The sequence below is a fragment of the Phragmites australis genome, chromosome 10 (assembly GCF_958298935.1).
Source record: "Phragmites australis chromosome 10, lpPhrAust1.1, whole genome shotgun sequence".
Lineage (NCBI taxonomy): Eukaryota > Viridiplantae > Streptophyta > Magnoliopsida > Poales > Poaceae > Phragmites > Phragmites australis.
In genome coordinates, this window is record NC_084930.1 from 3,071,459 (window position 1) to 3,085,162 (window position 13,704).

Genomic DNA, 13,704 nt, shown 5'->3' on the forward strand with positions numbered 1-13,704 from the left:
CCGCGCGCCTTGGTGTCACTGTCACCTCTCGGAGCAGCGGTCCCCCAGCTTCCAGCAGCCGCGCCACGCGCGGCCCCGACGTCCCCAACCTGCGCACCACGCGCGGCTACGACGTCCCCAACCTGCGCGCCACGCGCGGCCACGACGACTCCAGTCACCGCGCCACGTGCGGTCGCGATGTCTCCCGCTGGTGCGCCATGCGCGGCATCGGCATCTGCAGCCGACGCGCTCCGGGGGGCCTCGGCGTCCCCAGCCGGCGCGCTCCAGGCGGCCTCGGCGTCCCCAGCCGGCGCACCTCCGCCGGCCTCGGTCTCTCCAGTCAGCGCACCTCCGCCGGCCTCGGTCTCTCCAGCCAGCGCGCCACGCGCGACAGACGCCCACCCTAACGGCGGTGCGTCCCACCCAGTGGCGCCTCCCCGTCTTGTTGCGACTCGCACCGACCTTCGCTCCGCCACCACCGTCCCTCCTGTCGCCAATGCACACAGCATGGTTACACGCGGGAAGGCGGGATTTTGGGCGGCAACTGATCCGCTTCTCCTTCATGCGATTGCAATGTCACCACTACCGAAGACCTACCGCAGCGCGCTCGTCGACGTCAACTGGCGCGCTGCGATGACCGAGGAGTACGACGCCCTCCAGGTAAACAGCACCTAGGATCTAGTTCCCCGGCCTCCCGGCGTCAACATCGTGACCGGTAAATGGATTTTCAAGCACAAGTTCCGTGAAGATGGCAACCTGGATCGACACAAGGCACGTTGGGTCCTTCGTGGCTTCACCCAACGACCTGGTGTCGACTATGATGAGACCTTCAGTCCGGTTGTGAAACCGGCGACTGTTCGCACCGTGCTGTCTCTCGCCCTAGCTCACGACTGGCCCGTCTATCAGTTCGACGTCAAGAATGCCTTCCTCCATGGGACCCTCTCTGAGACGGTATACTGCTCCCAGCCAACTGGTTTCGCCGACTCCTCGCATCCTGACTGGGTTTGCCGGCTCAATAAGTCCCTCTACGGTCTCAAGCAGGCCCCGCGCGCCTGGTACAGTCGTTTCGCCGCATATCTACTCAGCTTAGGTTTCATTGAGGCCAAGTCAGACACCTCTCTTTTCATCTTTCGTCGCGGCACCGAGACTGTGTACCTCCTGCTTTATGTCGACGACATAGTGCTGACAGCCTCCTCCTCAACTCTACTACGTCAGACCATCACGGCTCTTCAGCATGAGTTTGCCATGAAGGACCTGGGTGCTCTCCATCACTTTTTGGGGATCTCCGTCCACAAGTGCTCAGCTGGCTTGTTCCTCTCTCAACGGCAGTATGCTTTGGACATCTTGGAGCGTGCAGGCATGACTGACTGCAAGCCCTGCACCATGCCAGTTGATACTCAGTCTAAGATGTCTGGTACCGACAGTTCTCCTGTCAGTGATCCGACTCACTATCGCAGCTTGGCAGGTGCTCTGCAGTATCTGACCTTCACTCGCCCGGACATCCCCTACGCTGTTAAGCAAATTTGTCTATATATGCATGATCCTCGGGAGCATCATCTCGCTGCTGTGAAGCGCATTTTGCGCTACCTCCGCGGGACCGTCGACCATGGCCTTCTTCTTCGCCGATCCGCGCCTGATGAGCTCGTTGTCTACTCCGACGCCGACTGGGCCGGCTGCCCCGACACACGCAAGTCCACTTCGGGCTACGCTATCTTCTTGGGGGCCAACCTGGTCTCGTGGTCGTTGAAGCGGCAGCAGACCGTCTCTCGGTCCAGCGCGGAGGCCGAGTACCGCGCTGTGGCCAATGGCGTCGCTGAGGCCACCTGGCTCCGTCAGCTTCTTCAGGAGCTCCACAACCCTCTTCCTCGGGCTACGCTGGTCTATTGCGACAACGTCAGCGCCATGTACCTGTCGACGAACCCCGTCCAGCACCAACGCACCAAGCATGTGGAGATTGATCTCCACTTCGTCCGCGAGCGGGTTGCCGTCGGTGATGTCCGGGTTCTCCATGTGCCGACTACATCTCAGTTCGCCGACATCTTCACCAAGGGGCTGCCGACGTCCGTCTTCACCGAATTTCGCTCCAGTCTGAACGTCTGCCATCCCGACGTACCGACTGCGGGGGGGGGGGGGGGGGTGTTAGCAAGTATCTCGCATATACCTGCCTTGCATGCCCTCCTGCCGTGCATGCCGCTCCTGCCAGCCTGCCTTGCATGGCCTTGCATCCTGCCGTGCATGCACCTGCCTTGCATGCCCTCCTGTCGTGCATGCCGCTCCTGCTGGCCTGCCTTGCATGCCTAGAGCCGGCACTCACGCGTATGCGTTTATCACGCCCAGCCTTCCGTTGTTCCTTCGGTTAAGCTATATATTGTAATGCATACCTCTGAGTAATTCCATCAATCTATTACGAGTGAATTCATCTCGCTCTCAGAACCTATTCTCACGTGAAACTAGCCTAAGGCTGTTTCACAACCCTAGTTCATTTTCTGGAAATGCTTCACCTCGTTTCCACCGAGAAACATTTCCCCGCGCGCCCATTTAGGAGCGATTATCTAGGATCAGTCAAAAAAATAGAATCAATTCTTACATTCAAACATGTCCTTAAGGACATCGAAAGTTCCCTCCATTTAAATATCTCACTCTATCTATTTTTATGTTAATAAAAAAAATCTGACCATTTTATCTCTGCGGCCAACATGACCGATTGAGAAGCCACGGTGTCGATCCTCTACCGTTTTCTCGATCCAATCTTGCTTCTTCGGCCTTTGTTTGTGGGCCGCCGGCGGAAGGAGCCACCTGCGCCAGCCGACCCCGAAAGCCCGAACCGCCCGCGGCTGCCGATCATGCCTCGCCCCCACCAGTTGTTGAGCTGTGGTCGTGCGACGCTGCCGCTACGTGGCAACCCACCTGACTGACAAAGCGGGCCCACTCTGGAGCTCGAGCGCTACCTAGCTTTACGAGTGACAGCTGTCCGATTTGGACCTTTTTGCCCCGCCCGCTCGCCGTTTCGAGAGCCGAAACCAATTTTTTATTTTCCCGCTCAAACAACCACCGCCCCCTACTCGATCAAATCCCTCCTCCTCGTCGTCATCGTCTCCACCGAAACCGCACCCGCGCCGACGCAAACGCGACGCGATGGCCACCGCGGCCTCCTACTTCTCCGGCTCGACCATCATGCCGTCGCAGCGCACCGCCGCGGCGCCCGACAACTCCGCCGCCGCCCCTTCACGGGTCAAGGTCCGTGACCATATCCCCGTCTCCCTCTCCTTTGCCGAACCTTAACCCCATCCGCATCTCCCTTCTCAGTTGGGCAACCCCCGCTTCTCAGGATGCGCCCCCACCACCGTCCGCCACATCGCCCGCTCCTTCGCTGCCGCGGTCGCCGCCGACGGAGGCGGCGGCGGTGACCCCGTCATCTCCATAGACGGCGTCGAGGCCACCAATGCAAGCCCCCTCGCACCTCCAAATCCCCTAGCGTTGCATCCTCGCTGCTTCGCGTAACTGACTTTTCTCTGGGAAATCCCCAACTCGTGTGTGTAGGTTAGGGTTTTGGGGAGGGTGGTGAGCGTGGTGAACAGGGAGGCTGGCGTGTCATTCACGCTTGACGACGGAACTGGGAAGATCGCCCTCGTGCGGTGGTGAGTCACGATTTGTTTTTCATGATTTTTCTAGATGGAGCGCTGATGCGATACAGTGTGTGTGACAATTTTTCCCGGAATGCAGGCTCACTGACCAGACGGATGCTCGTGAGGCAGCTTTCGTCCAGTATGTGATGTGGATAGGCTCTCAGATGTGTTTTGAACTAGATTTTCAGAAGTGATTTGATATTTTGGCGATTGGCTTTAAGCTACAAGGAACTGATTTGATATTTTTATTGTTTACTTGTCTGGTGTGTATTGAAGGAATGGAGTGTACCTCAAGGTTCAAGTGAGTCTCGTAGGGTTTCAAGCTAAGCAACAGGGATTTGCTCGTTCTATCAGGTAAAGAATCTGAGTTCTTTGGTAGTGATGGTCGTACTACCTCTATTTCTGTATGTATAAGGTTTAGATTAGATAAATTTTGTAATTCAGGTGGTGTCTTGTTTGCAAAGTCTTATCAGTATAATGTGTTGCCATATCAGATCTGTATTTCCATAGTGGAGGTTAAAGATTCATAGACTGTGTTCCAGCTGTTTAATTTGTCTCAATATTATGGACTTGTTCAAAGTTTTGTTTGTGCAAAAAACCTTGGTTCTGTTTGTACAGTAAGTTTGTCGCTTTTTCAGCGAGATAAGTTTTATCATTAGAATGGAATGCTAGCCTTGTTTTTAGGATCTTCTGATTACAAGCAGGGTGAAAATGAAGCAGTCTGTTGAGGAAGATGCAAGGGCAAGTGGACATAAATGAAATGTTTTAGGCTTTGCTCACTTGTCTCTATTTCGTTGTCCACCGCCCCACTCTTTTTTTTGGCTTTGGAGAATGGAGACTATGGCCTTGCTCATAGTCGTTATTTCTGGGTTCTAACTATTCGTATGTAACTTCATTCATTAATTCTCTGTGGAAAATAAGGCTGATTCACTGTCTTCTCACTGTATACTTCTTACTATATTTCTCAGCTTGTATGGGGTTTTGGCACTCTTCTTTTAGCTTGCATTCGTCCGGGAACTAAACTTTAAGCTTTGTTGTTTACATTTTGTAGTGAACGATAAACACAGTTGATAATAGCATCCATATTCTGCAATAAAGAACCATATTGTACTTGCAGTTCTTGTGCACTTTCTTCCTTTATGGTGATTTTCTGAAGCTTAGTACAAGCTGAAATACTGTATCATACAAGCTGGAAACTGAATTAGTTAATATTCTCCATGCAATTTTTGTTACATTCAATGTGAGGAACTTGGCAAGTAACTGTAGTGTAGGAATTCTAGCTCATTACTATAGTATTTATTTATGATTATTTGAGGAAACTACATCTTTTCTTGCTCATTTCTGTTCTGTAAGGACCAATGCATCTACCTGCTATTTACAGATGATACTTAGTTTTAAAACCATAACTTTGTTAAAGTTTAGCATTGTGATTCATGTATTTACAGGCTTGTAACCAATTTCAATGAAGTGGTGCTGCATTTCATTGAGTGTATGCATGTGCATTTGGAAAATGTCCGGCCAAAGGTAATTAAAGCAAATAACTCAATTTTTGTGACAGTATTACGCTATTTTGATAATGTGAGAAAGCGCTAATAGTTATTTCCTTTTTCATTTTAAAGATGCAAGGTCAATTCCCTCACGCTGTTCAAACAAATGCATCTATTCATGAGATGCAAGGTCATCTCCCTCACACAGTTCAAACAAATGCACCTGCTTATGCGCCTTTTTCTGGAGTGAGAGAACATCAAGTTCATTTTGCTTCTCAAGTAAACCAAGGGCGATTCCCCCCGTCAGTTCAAACAAACACATCTACTCATGTACCTTTTTCTGGTGGAGTGAGAGAACAGCATGTTCATTTTGCTCCTCAACCAAACCAAGTATGAAATCGTTTTGTTCTTTCATTTCGAGAATTCCTTGCTAAGGAAAATATTAGAATCTGTGAGTTAGTCATGGCATTTGATATTTGGGATCTGAATCTGATTATGTTGGTCTACCAATTTTACACTTGAACATTATGATATTCAGAATTGAGATAGTTTATTGCCTATTTCTAGTACTTTCCATCATTGTCTTTTGTTTTAATCACCAGCTTATATCCTTAACTCTCCTTTTTTCTTGGGTAAGTATGTTTGCCTCAGTCGTAACTGGTCTTTTGAGATAATTTTTTGTTCAGTTTTCAGCTTACCCAGGTACTGGTGGACAGCAGCATGATCTGCAGAGAATGGTATTGGAAGTTATGCAACAACCAGATATACTGTAAGTTTAGCTTCTTTGCTGGAAATTGTGAGTAAATGATGAAAGATCCTAAATAACTCTTAAACTTTGACTGTAATGATTCGCTTAACTAGTTGTGTTCACAAGTTTCCAAATTGACAAACTCTAATCCCATTCAGAGACTGCAAGTTAATTCCAGCCTTACATATTTTCTTGATTTGCTATTTTGATGCCCCTGCATGTAGGAATCTTTCAGCGTGTTCCTGAAAAAAAATGTAGGAAAGTACCTTTTTTTGTAAATATACATAAGCTAAATAGATGTTCCAAGACAAAGAGAGACAAAATGGAGTGGCTCTGATTCACAGGCATTCATTTAATTACATCTTTTATTTAAATGAATGTGATGTTTTCCTGCTTATGGTTGGGCAAAATCTTGATTAGTCTGGATATTCTGAAGTGATGCTAAGCTATGCTGTAGCTTCATGGTATGGTAACACAAACAGCGTAAATGGCCCAGAAATAATGTGGAAAAGGCTTTAATCATAATGTACGTAAAAAAAGTGATGGTACCTACTGTTAGGAGGAGTGTATGGGTATATGCCATGTGAGACATGAGACACCCAAACCCTAGACTACCAGAACAATGACTATTTTACCCTTAACACCTACGACATCTTGTGTTTCCATGCAAGTGAATCAATTTTGAAGGTTTTCAATTTCTTAGTAATATTACGTACCGTTAAGTAAGCTGTAGCTACATTATGTAACTTGACAAGGAATCTAGTAATCTTACGCTTGCTTGATCCTTTTGTTCCAAGTATTTGTATAAATAATTCAAGTGATATACCTTAAAGCTATGGTCTGGTACTTGCTGGGGATCTTCTGACTTTTTGAGTATTCAGACATCTTTGATTTGCTTCCTTCTTTTCAGTCACCACAAAATTCATTCTTTGTCCAGTTTTGCATTGGGCATATTTACCCTATGTACAGGATATATTGCCTAAGAAGCAGAAGATCTTGTTTAGGGATGGACTGGATGTTTGACTGACTCTGTTATTTTCTCTGTTCTTGTTGTTCTGTAATAGCTACTTGACTTAAAGCTGCTTTGGCCAACTAAGATGCTTCGTATCTTGATAGCCACATTGATTTACATGCAAATATTCTTATTTTGGAGTTCTGAATTGACCATTGCCTTCACTGTTGCACAGTGCCCTTGAAAATGGAGTACACGTTGATGAAGTGGCTAGGAGACTTGGATTGCCTAAAGCACAAATTATGTATTTCTCTCTCTGTTCTCTCTTGTGTATTTCATCACATGTATATGCATACTGCTGAGTCCAATCTTTTAAAATGCAGGGTCACTGCCCAGCATCTGGTCGATTTGGCCTGCCTTTATTCAACCATTGACGACTATCATTTCAAGTCTACATTGAACGGTTGATCAATGCAAATCGTCTTGAAGACTAGTATAATGACATGAGATTCATTGCAGTTTTAGGTACTGAACAGTATTCATGGTATACGCTGCAAATACACATATTTAGTGCATGCACTTTACATTGTTCAGTCGAGTAGGTGATACCATTCATTTTATACTTACCAAGCAAGTGCTTCAACATGCATATGAGTTAGAATGTCAGATCATTAGCAAGCTGCAACTGCTTGATGGATCAGGTTATATATACTGTTTACTTGGTTCACTGATTACTGGGATATACAATGTAATCTTTTCATGCTTCGTCTAAGTTTGATCACTGCTTATGGGACCTTATACCCCTTTATATTTTTTTTTTGCTCCGTCGTAGATAAACTCTGGCGCTCATCATGAATTTTAGCTTTTTTTTTTGTTTGATCAACAAATGTTTGCCTGGTGTTTGCAGCTGAACTTGCTTTTCAGCTATGGTTTTTTCGGTCTTATCCAATTGAGTGTGCCATAGGAATTGAATCAGAAACAGTCGGAATGGAGGAATAGGGGTTTGGTCTGAAAATTTCCCTCTTCAATTTGTCAGGTGAACCACTTCAGTTTGTTCTACTGATCATATGTCTAACACATTCCCTTCTAGTTTAGATTATCTTCTTTTAGGTTGCCTTGTCAAAACAAGTCTTTATCTGCTCTGGACAATAATTGTGTACAACATCTTCCTCAGTATAGTTACCTAAGCTAGGTTTTTCAAAAATCTGTCAACTGATCAGAAATGTACACGTGCTGTCCTAAAGTTAGTGTGTCAAGCATTCTTAATTTTCCTATGTCTAACCAACACCAGTTGCTAATATATAGATTAGCCTTGGAACCCTCTACAGGTTATCGTAGACCCTTTGGCATTATATATACTCTGAAGATTGCATATAATAACTCTCGATGGATTGAATATAAAGCATTCGTAGAAAGAAGTCAATCTCTTGTAGTGGACGACTTAAAACCTGTCCTGGATCAGGTATACTGTGCTTGTCCTGTGGGTGTCGTTTGATGTTTGGGATATTTAATACCATGTCCAATGTTTGTTCCGATATCTCATTCACATCGGTAAAGAAACATTTTCAGAGTTGCACATGATAATGATACATCTTCGTCGTCAGGTCCATCAAGCACAGCAATCTAGTTGACACGTTTTTGGAAACTTTTGTTGATGAACTACTAATTCATATTCTAATGCCTGTTAATGTGATTCATGTCAAACATTTGTAGTCATCCATGTACCAGCACTATTGATATGTGTGTGGTCCTTACAGTAGGCTTCTGGAATATGGCATTTCAAAAGTATCTATCAGGAAATGAACGCATTCTGATATGGCCTCTTTGTAAATTTGTTCCTTTTTTTGATTGGCTTATTGCATCACGAGACATCCGCAAGGAAATTAGGCCAATTAAAACATTTTTTGTTGCACGAGGTTGTATTCCAAACAGTGACGATTTAATAGAAACGTATGGTATCCTTGTTGAACATCGCCTTCTTTCATTCTTGTGGAGCATTAGCTGCTGGTCGGGTGGACTGTCAACAGCAGTTAACCATCAGCAGCCCTTAGCTAGCATTTAATTGGTGCAGCTGTGCAAGTGAGGACCCTGAAAATTGTTCGTCTTTAATTTGTAAATGAGATAGAGATGTCTAAATTGCTGATTCGTTGGATGACGTCATGCCGAGGTTCTTCTTAGGACGCTTTCTGGGATCTATTTTCCTTCTAGTGATGCAACATTGTTTTCTGTGGTCATCGGAAATATTTACTTTGTGATTTCCATTTTTTTAAGAAAACGGTAGGTGCTCTGCTTTTTCATTTAATGAGGAGAATAAAAAGAGTACAACGAGCATAAAGGTTTACAATAGCAGCACGAAGCTGCTAGATAAAGCGATATAGAACGGGCAAAAACAGAGGAAGAAGATTAGGTGAGAAGCACAATTTCACGTTGTTAGAGTCCTAGAGCATTAGGTGTCCGGTGTATCGTCATGTGTATCTGTTCCAAATTTCAAGGTTGCCAAGTGAGTCATTTCTTGTTCTGTTCGGGTCTGGGAATAATCCCAGTTTGGTTTGAACTTTGCCAACCATAAGTACAGTACATACTAGGTCATGGTAGGTTTGACTGTGCTACGGTACCGAGCCCATCTCACATGGCGTTTCTAAGAAAGAAGCTCTTGTTTCCTTCTTCAGTGGGTCAGATTAGGTCAGACTCTGCACGCTTGGATCTGCATTGGCCATGTGTTCGTTCCTATTTGGTTTTGGGTAGCTAAACTGCCTAATAAAATAGTGAAGATATTATTTTTCCAGGTTACTCTGGCGACACGTATAAAATTCTTGCCATCTTGCTCTCATTTACCACCGGTTACCCCAACCAGTATGATTCTTTTCTTGGGCCACTAACTCTCAACTGAAGTCCCGATTCTAGAAACCACTGTATTCTGCCAGATAACCATTACAGACCAAATCATTTGGCAGAACACCGAAGCAAGCCCCAAAAGGCTTCGAGATGGAGTGCCACTATTCATGCTACCGTACTGACACTACAATCATACTTGAAGTACAGGGACTAAACTGTTCTAAGACCAATACCATCGATTAAATTATACACATGAAAACCTGTGTACTCCTTTCCAGTACCCCACTTTGTTAACGTTTTATAAACAAAACATCTCTTCATTTCCCTTCTCCGAAGGGAGTTGCTTGCCAAGCTGGATACACGCTCAACAGCTTCCATATTCTTGAAAAGATACCCACAAACACCTGCCGCGTCTCACTTCAACATCCGCCGTCTTGCATGTTGTGATATCAGGAGGACGAGACATTGAAGCACCTACTTATGTATTGTGATTTTGCACGGGAGTTATAGTTCAAGGTGCTTCAACAAGTCGAATTGCACTTGCTTGTGCCGGATGAAGTCCAGAAGGGCTTTCAGAACTGATGGCGAAAAGCACAACGACGAGCCCCAAAGAACAGACGTAAAGGTCTCCATACTTTGGTGACCCTCGCGGCATGGTCTATTTGGAAGCACCGAAATCGATGTGCCTTCGATGGTGATTGTCCTCAGGTGACGAGGCTTCTGCGGGATATCTTCGATGAAGCTAGGCTATAGGTGACGGTGGGAGCAAAGGGGTTGTGTTCCTTATTAGGTTGAGGGATTGAAGGGTTTGGTTGGAGGTCATTTTCTTTGTATAAGATATGAATGCTCATTGTAACTAGCATGCCGTTAGTACGACGCTGTAAATAATTGACTCTTTACCTTAATATAATAACACGTAGTTGTGTTTGACAAAAAAAAAACATCAACAGCTGCTACAACTGTATAGGCCATAGGATCCTTAACCCTTGCCTCTCCTCATGGTAATGCAGGAGCATGCCGAGCAACATGCGTCCAAGCGGTGACGCGAAGCCGAGGCAATATGGGGGTCCGGGGGCTGTGCCCTTTGGATGCTAGCTGCACGCACGTATCCGAGCTTTAAGGGGCACAGCTCAACCTGTCCCAAACTGCCACCATGCCACGGCAGGCACTGCCCTTGCCCCTCGCTAATCGACACAACCAGATCAATCCGACTTGGCAACTAACCACCGGGAGCACACCCCAACTGCTCACTAAATTAGTGTCACGCTTGGTCACCTTCATCCAACTGTAACCCAACTGATGCAGCAAGCAGCCAGGCAGCACAGCTCTTGATAGGGTCTCCAAATCTGTCAGGTCAGCGGTGGCTGACAATAGTTCGCGCTTAAATTTGCTACCTTTAAGATTAGTTAAAATTTTAAGATAATTATTTGATTTACTGTCATAATTGTAGCAAATTATATTTTATTAGCTTTTTACCTGCACATAACATACATAGTTTTTTAACTAACTTTACTATATTTTTAACTAAAATTTATTAATCATATTTGACTAACAAACTTAATTGTGAACCAAACCTATCTAAAATCTTAGTTCGCTTCCCGCTATTTCGCCCCTGTATTGATATATTTATTGTGTTCACACATGCGCCCGTATTACGCGCGGCAAGTACATTCTTTGATGTATGTTCATGACATGATCAATGGTCGACTCGTGTGGTGTTACTTGCTTTTCGTACACTGATTGAAGATAACCTTGTATTTACAAGTGAGCCCTGCCTGTGGAGCAACTAGCAAAAAATCACATCACAGGCATCTGAACTCTGACGTTCCGAATATGCTAATTGCTCGTGGTTGCTGATGAACAGGAAGAGGGAGATGGGGTGTTGAACTCCTCATCTTCGTCGTCGTCCTCGTCGTCGAGATCGTCCAACCCCCACGGCTCCTCGTCGTCGGCCGCCGCCTCGGGCATCGCCCACCGATCTTGCCAGATCTCGGCGCCTTCCAACAGCGCCAGCACCTGCCACCACAATACATCACTAATGCTATAGCTGTTACAGGTAAATTAAGCAACAGCGGAGTGGATTGTAGGGTACTCCTACATGCCATGAACTCCTGCCCTAATTATGGCTAATTTACCTCGAAATCCTAAAAACTATTGCAGGTAGGCAGTAATGTACGTTCCAGCCTATGAACAATGCTTCAGAAGGAGACGGGCACTGTTGCGTAGTTAAGGAGCGTACGGTGACCTGCTACTTAAGATTGACCTGACTGGCCCCAAGTGGGGTACGCACCTCGGTCATGGATGGCCTCCACGTCGCCGACGCGCGAATGCACAGCGACGCCACGAACGCGACCCGCCTCGCCTGCTCGCCGTCGTACTCGTTGCCAATTCGTGGATCCACCAGGGCTTCGATCTTGCCGTCGTTCAGGAGCGGCCGGGCCTGCACGAGTCACGGGTAGTGTCAGTGTACTTGTTCGAGAAGCGTGGGTTGCAGCTTAACTGGCACAAGGACGAAGCGTTTGTTTTACCCAACCGAGGAGGCTCCGGTGGCTGCCGTCCACCGGCTTCCGGCCGGTCATGAGCTCCAGCAGGAGGACGCCGAACGCGAACACATCCGTCTTCTCGTCGACGATCCCGTGCGTGTAGTACTCCGGCGCCAGACACCTGAAAGAAACCGGCCAAGACCACGCCGTCATCTCCATTGAAATTCACACGCTCTCGACAACATGGTTGAATTCGACATGATCAAGGGAAAGTTTACCGTACCCGAACGTGCCTTCGATCGGCGCGATCGCCCGGTGCGTCCACTCCGACGGCAGCCACTTGGCGAGCCCAAAATCAGAAATCTGCCACGTGACAGCGACGAAATCGAATGGAATCAGCTCTGTGATGAACAGATGGTCTGTCTGTGGATGAAGAGCCTGCGCTTGACGCACGAGCACGGCACGAACCTGTGGCTGGAAGTCCTCGGTGAGCAGCACGTTGGAGGCATTGATGTCCCTGTGTATGATCCGCCTCTGGCACCCCTTGTGCAGGTACTCCAGCCCCCTCGCCGTGCCCACCGCAATGCCGTGCCGCGCCGCCCACCCCATCGCCGGCGACGCCTCGTCTGCATTGGTCATTCAAGGAACGTCAGGCGCCATTAAGATAATGCCCACGAGTTCTTGCTCAGTGCGTGCTGTTAATGACTTCCACGCAGAGTTGCATGCGTTTCGACGGCGGTGGCGGTTCTTGTACCGTGGAGGTTGGCGGAGACGGAGCCGCGGTGGGAGAACTCGAAGACGAGGTAGAGGTCGCGGTCGACGCAGCAGCCGAGGAGGCCGCACACGTTGGGGTGCCGCGCGTGTCCCACCGTGCCCAGCTCCGCCAAGAAGTCCCTCTCCCGCCGCTCGCACGCCGACGCGCCCATCAGCCGCTTCACCGCCACGGCGTGCCCGTCGGGGAGGTCGCCGCGGTACACCTCCGACGACCCGCCCCGCCCCACCAGGTTACCTGCACGGCACACGACCCCACAGGCACTGAGCAATCCGACCAATCAATGCACCGTGTTTCGCGGTGCACGGAACGCGACGCGACGCGACGCCCGTGGGAGCACCTTTGTGGAAGGAGTTGGTGGCGCGGTGGACCTCGTCGTAGGAGAAGCACCGCCACGCGGGCTTCTGGGGAGACTCCGGCTCCGGCGTGGCTTCTTTGGCGTCGGCGTCGGGGGCGGCCGGCTTGGCGGCTGATCGGTGGCCGACGGAGAGGAGCAGCTTCTTGAAGCTGCCGCTGCCCCGCAGGGACAGAGGCTTCATGATCTCTCCCGGGCCGGGCGGGCAATGCGTGCCGGATATATCGATGTGCGCGGGTAAGCTCAGCTGGTGTCGCTGATCGGAGCAGAGGAGGAGCAGGGGAGGGAGGGAGACGAGACGAACTGGCTGAGGACGAGGGAAGAGGGCATTGATGGGTACTAACGGCGAGGGGGTCGCGAGTGTCGCGGGAGGCGCGAGCGAAGGCGACGGGCGTTCTGTGGGGGCGCCCGCTCGGTCCCGGGTGGGCACGGTGCTCTGTGGACCGCGGTTGGAAACAGATGCAGCA

At 48.3% G+C, this 13,704-nt stretch overlaps 2 protein-coding genes across 2 annotated transcripts; one reads left to right on the top strand and one right to left on the bottom strand.

Moving 5' to 3' along the window:
- The first annotated feature begins 3,114 nt into the window (after positions 1–3,114).
- Positions 3,115–7,526, top strand: LOC133931103 (replication protein A 32 kDa subunit C-like). Its single transcript, XM_062377920.1, has 10 exons — positions 3,115–3,216; positions 3,286–3,423; positions 3,520–3,617; positions 3,703–3,744; positions 3,882–3,959; positions 5,051–5,129; positions 5,225–5,482; positions 5,779–5,861; positions 7,028–7,096; positions 7,176–7,526. Exons 1-10 carry the CDS (start codon positions 3,115–3,117, stop codon positions 7,258–7,260), a joined length of 1,032 nt encoding a protein of 343 aa, XP_062233904.1. The 3' UTR covers positions 7,261–7,526.
- Positions 7,527–11,222: 3,696 nt separating this feature from the next.
- Positions 11,223–13,704, bottom strand: LOC133930462 (probable receptor-like serine/threonine-protein kinase At5g57670). The gene is made up of 7 exons (XM_062377115.1): positions 13,223–13,704; positions 12,865–13,119; positions 12,579–12,736; positions 12,394–12,473; positions 12,156–12,291; positions 11,918–12,067; positions 11,223–11,643 (listed from the first exon to the last, which is right to left on the bottom strand). Exons 1-7 carry the CDS (start codon positions 13,419–13,421, stop codon positions 11,464–11,466), a joined length of 1,158 nt encoding a protein of 385 aa, XP_062233099.1. The 5' UTR covers positions 13,422–13,704; the 3' UTR covers positions 11,223–11,463.

Coding starts and splice junctions, on each gene's coding strand:
- LOC133930462 (XM_062377115.1), bottom strand. CDS start 13,421: ATGAAGCCTCTGTCCCTGCGGGGCAGCGGCAGCTTCAAGAAGCTGCTC. Junction 13,120..13,222: donor CACCAACTCCTTCCACAAAG/GTGCTCCCACGG, acceptor TGTGCCGTGCAG/GTAACCTGGTGGGGCGGGGC. Junction 12,292..12,393: donor CCGATCGAAGGCACGTTCGG/GTACGGTAAACT, acceptor GGTTTCTTTCAG/GTGTCTGGCGCCGGAGTACT.
- LOC133931103 (XM_062377920.1), top strand. CDS start 3,115: ATGGCCACCGCGGCCTCCTACTTCTCCGGCTCGACCATCATGCCGTCG. Junction 3,424..3,519: donor ACGGCGTCGAGGCCACCAAT/GCAAGCCCCCTC, acceptor TCGTGTGTGTAG/GTTAGGGTTTTGGGGAGGGT. Junction 3,745..3,881: donor CGTGAGGCAGCTTTCGTCCA/GTATGTGATGTG, acceptor TGTGTATTGAAG/GAATGGAGTGTACCTCAAGG.